Source organism: Babylonia areolata, chromosome 20 (assembly GCF_041734735.1).
Source record: "Babylonia areolata isolate BAREFJ2019XMU chromosome 20, ASM4173473v1, whole genome shotgun sequence".
NCBI lineage: Eukaryota > Metazoa > Mollusca > Gastropoda > Neogastropoda > Buccinidae > Babylonia > Babylonia areolata.
The window spans coordinates 15,308,525-15,316,024 of record NC_134895.1 but is presented as its reverse complement, the minus strand read 5'-3'; the positions used below and the strand labels follow the sequence as shown (position 1 = coordinate 15,316,024).

At 44.9% G+C, this 7,500-nt stretch overlaps 1 protein-coding gene across 3 annotated transcripts in view; it reads right to left on the bottom strand.

Moving 5' to 3' along the window:
- The window catches only part of LOC143295254 (3',5'-cyclic-AMP phosphodiesterase 4C-like), a 632,856-nt gene that overhangs the window by 244,222 nt on the left and 381,134 nt on the right, over window positions 1-7,500 (bottom strand). Inside the window, exon 1 of one of the 3 annotated variants that reach the window (XM_076606836.1) lies at window positions 1,639-1,765. The exons of the other annotated variants lie outside the window; for them this stretch is intronic. Coding sequence (XP_076462951.1) covers window positions 1,639-1,724 — 86 coding nt within the window. The 5' untranslated portion in view covers window positions 1,725-1,765. Of the gene's footprint in view, window positions 1-1,638; window positions 1,766-7,500 lie in introns of those variants that run through there. 3 annotated transcript variants of the gene reach the window in all.

Genomic DNA, 7,500 nt, shown 5'->3' with positions numbered 1-7,500 from the left:
TACGAACGGCGAAAGAGACGACGTTAACAGCGTTTCACCCCAATTACCACCATCAAAATATTGCAAGCGGAAGGCTCTTATACTGAAGAGGTGAATGTTGACAAAGAATACCACAATTTTGACGACGGAAGCTAAAGGTTGGGTCATTGAGACACCCACTGGACATCCGAGGGGTCTGTGTAGAGGAGAAGAGAGGACTGGCCGTACTGAGTGAGTTAATGGAGGGGAGAGTAAAGGCTAGCCCAGAACAACGGACCCCCCCCCCCCCACTCCTCCTTAACTGAACTGAACCACCCCCGAAAACGGAGTATGACTGCCTACGTGGCGGGGGGGTAACACGGTCATGCACGTTAAAGCCCCACTCGTGTACATACGAGTGAACGTGGGAGTTGCAGCCTACGAACGAAAAAGAAAGAAGAAGAAGAAGAAGAAGAAGAGAAAGAAGAAGTGAACCAGTAGAAAGGTGGCAATTTCCAACTCGGGGCGTCGATCTTGTCTAGCAACTAAAGACCCCGGGGGCAAGGGGGGGGGGGGGGGGGGGGTCATTGGTACTCTAACCCGGCCAAAATGACCCCAGGATAAAACCCACCAGGTGCGCGCGCGCGCGCGCGCGTGTGTGTGTGTGTGTGTGTGTAGGGGTGGGGTTGGGTTGGAAGCTTCTACACTGGTACTACACAACACCAACAAAAAAAACTGTTTTTCCACTTCGATCTAGACAGAAACAGAACGGAGTGTTGTTTGGTCTTTTGTTTGAAAATCAGGCCCCTCGAGGCTTGCGTCTAACGCTCAGCAGTTATCGTCTCAGACTCACACGAGCTTACAGTTTGGCCAACAGCAAAGTGAAAGCTGTATGGTCAGTGGTTTTCTCCACAGCAAAAGGGAAGTCATTTTCAGCTTTGTCTTTTTGTGAAGGACTATGACTACTCAAGTCTAGGAGGGCTAGATTACAGTGGCTCTTAGTGCTGCAGCCTTGGGGAAGCTAGCTGACCATTTGGGAACCATCCCCGACGCCGACTGTATTAAAACCTTCTTGGCCGAGAGAGAGTGGGGGATGTGACTTGGGCAAAGACACTCTCCACTATAATCAAATTCTAGCCCAAATAGTCGGGACAACAGTCGTCGCTGCTGGTCTTATAGTCGGACTGTCACTTGAGTTGTGACCACGAATTTCTGTGCGCATTCACGCCAGTGGAATAACCAACGCCCCGGAACTGGCTTACACACACTGGACATGTACTTACAAGGACAGTCAAGTAGGTCGACTGAATTAAAAGCTCAGATATCTGAAGATATAGCTTACACCTCCTTTTCCCACCCACCATGGCACGACACGACTCGACACGACACAGAAGAACACAACACAACACGACACGACACGATACGACTCGATACGACACAACTCGACACGACTCGACACAACACGACACGACACAACATGACACACGACACGACACACAACACACTCCACATAACACGACACGACACACGACACTAAATGACACAACAGGACACGACACGACACAACACGATACGACACGACACACGACATGACACACAACACACTCCACATAACACGACACGACACAACACGACACGACACACAACACACGCCACACAACACGACACGACACAACTCACCACACCCAGGAGTGCCGGCGCTGGCCAGGCCCGGAGTTGCCAGGCACCAGCAAGCTGTTGCTTGAGGGAACAGCCAGGGACACCATCCTCAACCCCTGTTGTTTGCGTTACTCCTTCAACCAAGGCTCCTTCCTCCTTCCTTCCTTCCTTCCTTCCTTCCTCACCCAGCACACAGCCCACCCCGAAGAACACCAACCACACACCCCTCCAACTGTTGCAGCCCTCAGGGTCTTTTTACCGACACGTCTTCCAAGTCGCCTCTTCTCAAAAAAACACACACCCAAAACACTCTTCTCCCGACTGTAAACCTGTTGAAACCTTCAGAGTCCTTTTACCAACACGTCTTCCAAACAACCCTTTCCAAACACCAACCATACACTTCTCTTAACTGTTGAAACTCTGAGGGTCTTTTTACGGACAAGTTGTCCAACTCGTCACCTGCTAAAAAACCAACAAAAAACAAAAAAAACAACAACAAAAAACCCAAAAACCTTCAAATCACCAGCCACGCACTTCTCCAACTGATATGACCCTCAGGGTTCTTTTTACCGATAAGTTTTCCAACTCGTCACTGCTCCAAAAACCTTCTAAACATCATATCAGCAACACACCTCTCTAACTGTTGAAGTCCTCAGGGTCTTTTTACCGACAAGTCTTCCATATCGTTTCTGTTCAAAAACTATTCGAAGCACCAACCACACACTTCTCCAACTGTTTTATTTATTTATTTTATTTCATTTTTTTTCTATTTAAAAAATAAATACGCGTTCCAGTTCGTCTCTGCTCAAAACCTCGTCTTGACACCAACGACACTTCTCTAACTGCTGAAACCTTCGGAGACTAAAACAAGTTTTCACCAATACGTCTTGTAACTCATAACTGCTAAAAAAAAAACCGTCAGAGAAACTGTTTTCAAAGTCTTCGAACCTTAATATTTTGAGCCTTTGCTTCTCAAAAGTTTTCCCACTCTGTCTGTTCCACGGCGTTCAGTGGGTGTTCTCACGTGGGATGTCTTGACAGTTTTCTGCTCTTTGTCGATCCCCCCCAAGCAGCTTTTAGTAATTTTCCAGGAAAAAAAAAAGTATCCTCTCAATTCATATTTTCAGTAATTTTTCAAAACAAATCTCTGCTTAGTTTGTATTTTCAGTACCTTTCCAAACATGTCGTTCCAGTTTATGATTTCAGTACATTTCCAAACGTGTCCTCTCAGTTTATATTTTCAATCACTTTCCAAAAGTCTCCCCTCAGTTTAAATTTTCAAAAACCTTTTAAGTTGATTTTTCAGGTGTCTTTTTCTTTTTCTTCTCTCGTCATTAACGAGCTAAGCGACAATGTATCTCCTCACATCATTGCTGAACTGTTCACTGTTTGTTGTTGGTTTTTTTCCCCGACTCGGGAGTTTGAGCGAACGTTGGTTCTAACTATGAGGCGAGGCGTACCGAGTTATCTGAGACAGCGACAGACAATCCTGCTACATTGATTGGTTGTGTGTCTAGTCAGTGTCGGAGCGTCAGCTGTGCCGGTACATTCCCCGGTCCCAGCTAGTGACCAACGCCTCCCAGTACTGTAGGAATCCCTCCTTCTGGTTCGTTATGTCCCAGTAACCGTTCCTCCCCCTTGACTTTGCATAAACGCGGGTCCATCCACCTTTCAGATGAGGTACTCACACATTTTTTTTGTTTTGTTTTGTTTTTCCACCAAGCTCACTTGTTAGAGACACTGCAAGATGTTTGGTAGTTGTTGTTTTTTTTCTACAGGTAGTTTTAGTTCTTCAAAACCTTTGACAGTTTTTTTTTTCCATTAACAGCCTGAATAAACGATATCCATTCACTTCGTCTTCATTCAAGCCACTCTGCTCTTTAAAAAAATTTTAAAAAATGTTTGTCGTTCGTTTATTATTCAAACCTCGCTACACATTATCGCTAAATAAAAAACAAATGAAGGTTTTTACTCCGCGGCATCTTTGTTCTTGTTGTTGTTTCTTTTTTCGCCTCCCACTTTTCGCTGACTAACAGAATCCACAACTGCCCCGACACCCGTTGTCACTTCATCTGTGTAGTTCTGTTGTTGTGATGCGCGGAATCTCGCTCCTCTTGGGCGATGGTAGGTTGGCAGGGTGGGTGATTTAATTTAGTGAATATCCCACACGCAACTGGTACAGAACGACATTGGCTGGGACGCTGTGTGTGTGCTGTGGTGTGTGTGTGTGTGTGTGGTAGCGTTGTGTTGTGTTGCTGAGCACGTCATTCATTCCCAGCGCTGGGGGATCGGGCACGCAGAGAGTGTCGCTGACGTCACTTCGTTCTCTTCACGCGCTCTCCATCGATTGACTTCACAAACCGTCACAGCAACAAGTTACACACACACACACACACACACACACAGAGCTCTCTCGCATTCGCACTCGCGCTCATGCACGCGCTGCACCACTCGTACGAGCGCGCGCGCATGTGCACACACACACACACACACACACACACACACACACACAGAGTTCCCAGTTCACAAACTACGAACAGCTTCAAGAAGAAACCAAGTTACGTTCATTGGAGAAATCATTCACCAAGGACAGAGGTTGTACTCTATTCAAGCAAAGACTACGAAACCAGTCTTTTTTCCTTCCTGCAACTGCCTCACTTTGGGTAAGTTCATTGCTTGGAGTGTATGTGGGTATATACACATATACCTCTGTCTATCTGTCTCTCTCTCTCTCTCTCTCTCTCTCTCTCTCTCTCTATATATATATATATATATGTGTGTGTGTGTGTGTGTGTGTGTGTGATCCGTTGTTGGCTGCTAGGCATGCACGATGCAAGCTTGGGAATCTTTCCTCGTGACGATCAGCTACGTAACGTAATCCTAAGAAAAAAAAAAAAAGAAAAAAAAAAAAAAGGAAAAGACAATGCTTCGCCATTTCCAAGAGAAATCAAGTTAAAATCAATAATTCATCTTCTCTGTGTCGTTTTAATTATCGCGGCCAGGTTTTCAGAACAAATTAACATTTCATAGCTCTCAAAGCACGTGTGTTCTGTGGTGTTCTACCCTTGAAACAAATTAGAGCCTAAAAAAAAAACCATCTCCCAGAAACAGACTGAGTCAGAAAAAAAGATAAGAGAAAAACATGAAGAGTATATTAAAAGGTTAAAAAAAAAAAAAAATCACGACATTTTATTAAGCTCTTCGCAAATGTTGGTGTTCTTGTGACTCTGCGTCCAAACACAAGAGACGAACCCTCTAACGAAAGAACAAACAACAACAACAACAACGACAACGAGAGAAATCAAGTTAAAATCAATAGTTCATCCTCTCTAGGTCGTTTTAATCAACGTGGCCAGGTTTTAGAAGAAATTAACATTTCATAGCTCTCAAAACACGTGTGTTCTGAACCCCCTAACGAATGAATAAACAAGAACAAACAAACAAACAAACAACAACAACAACGACAACAAAACAACTTCACACCCAGTCCCCTGTGCTAATTATATATACTCTTGGGTAAATCCATTGCTTCAGCAGACACAAAAAAAAAAAAAAAATTAACGCGATCACGCACTCGGATTTTTTTTTTCCTTCCTTCCTTCCTTCTTTTGTTTTCTTGCATTCTCCCTTTCCTTGGCTTCTTTAACATCCTGTGATGCAAATCGTGGTTTGAAAAAAACAACTCCCCCCAAAAAAAACAAAAAAACAAACAACAACAACAAAACAACAAAAACAAAACGAAACAAAAAAACAAAAACAACAACAACAAAAAACAAAACGGATACAAATTCAAGACCTGCTCTTCTCTCCCTTCCCTTAAAGTCCCCCTTCCCCCCCCTCAGCCCCTACTCACCTGCCCACCCCCACCCCCCTTTTCCCGTGAGCCAATCAGCATTCCGGATCGTCTCAGTTTGAATCACGTGACTTCCTGTACACGCAAGTCCTCAAGGACCCATAGTCTGTGAGACGTGTAGAGGATGGAGGAGGAGGAGGAGGAGGGGAAGGGAGGGGTGGGGATGGTGGTGGTGGTGGTTGTTGTTGTGGTTGGGGGGAGGGGAGGGGGGAGGAGAGGGGAACAGAAAGAAGGGAAGGAGATGGGGGATGTGGGTGGTGGGGTTTGTGGGTTCGGGGTGGGGTGTGGGTTGTGGGGGGGGGGGGGGGGGGTGGTGCAGTTCTAGACATTTCCTGGTTATCTTCGCATACCATTTATGACAGTCACGTAACGAAACGGAAACAGACCTCCGTCTTTAAAAAAAATAAAAATAAAAAAAAGAAAGAAAGAAAGAAAAGAGTTACTATTTCAGTTGCGTCTGCATGCCCTGTCTGTCTCTCTGTCTCTGTCTCTCTTTCTCTCTCTTTCTGTAAATTCATCAAGGAATCCCCACAAGGTCCATATCCCAATTCCAAGAATTGACTTGTTCAAATCCAGTCAGGTTTACTCAGGCGCCACCCTATGGAACTCACTCCCAGAAACAATTAAACAACACCATTGCCCAACCACCTTAAAAAACAAAACAAAAAAAAACATTGCCTTTCCCACCTCATGCCATAATGTGTGATGTAAATCGTCCATTTTAATGATACTGTTTGTCAAATGTGTATGGTTGACTGAGAACATCCCTCACCCTCCATCCCCCATTCTGGTCTGTAGTGCGGTGTGTGTTGTGTGTCAGTGTTTGTTGCCATGTGTGTGTGTGTGTGTGTGTGTGTGTGTGTGTGTGTGTGTGTGTGCGTGCGTGTGTGTGTGTGTGTGTGTGTGTGTGTGTGTGTGTGTATGTATGTATGTGTGTGTGTGTGTGTGTGTGTGTGTGTGTGTGTGTGTGTGCGCGCGCGCGTTCTTTAAAAAAAAAAAATTTTATTTATTTTTTTCTCCTCTGTTATGTATCTCTACTAACACCATGCTTTCATTTTGTTTAATATTGTGTAGTGTGGACCCTATTCGGGGCGGGGACTGGATGTAAAAATGCACGCCATTGCTTATCTATTACCCTCGAAATAAAGAATTTTGACTCGTCTTGTCTTGTCTTGTCTTGTCGTCTCTCTCTCTCTCTCTCTCTGTCTCTGTCTCTCTGTGTATCTCACTGTATCAGTGCTTGTTTGCCGGACAAGTGTTTGGGTTCTGACACAGCTGAGTTGAGCTGGCCAGCGTCTCTGTCTGTCTGTCTGTCTGCCTGCCTGTTTACCTATTCTTTACTTCATCCTTCAAGGACTTCTTTGGGAAGTCATTGGATCGTGGTGGCTTGTATAGAGATCATCACTGAGCTATGATTGGGGTGTCTCTGGGTCATCGATTTGCCCTAAGGGAAACCAGTTCACAGCCAAATTTCCGAGACATCTAAAGAGTCTATAATATATTAGGGGCGAAACTGAGGACATGTCAGGCTTACCACTGGCACTTTCCCAGAGAAAGAATTCATATAGGTCCCCCCAGCGGCCAAGTCTTTTGTGCCGTTTTCAATTGAGATTTCCCTTCGGTCATTTTATTCTTCAGTTTATCAGTTGTTGTTTTTTTTTTCAAACGACGGAAAGGTTGATGATGACTTGTGACTTCATTCTTGTTTTTCCTCCACCGAGATGTTGTATGAGCACGGCAATAAAAACAGTCATAATTCTCATCTGCGACCCACTCCCTTAGTTCTGAGTTATCAGTCTCTCTCTCTCTCTCTCTCTCTCTCTCTCTCTCTCTCTCTCTCTCGGTCTGTCACCCTTCCTCTCTCTGTTCTAGAGTCACTCAAAACATCTCTCTCTCTCTCTTCTCTCTCTCTACTCTCTTTCTCTCTCTCTCTCTCGATCTCCCCTGTCTCTCTCTGTTCCAGAGCCACTCAAAAACAACTCTCTCTCTCTCTCTCTCTGTCCCTGTCTCTCTCACAAGCAATTCGACTG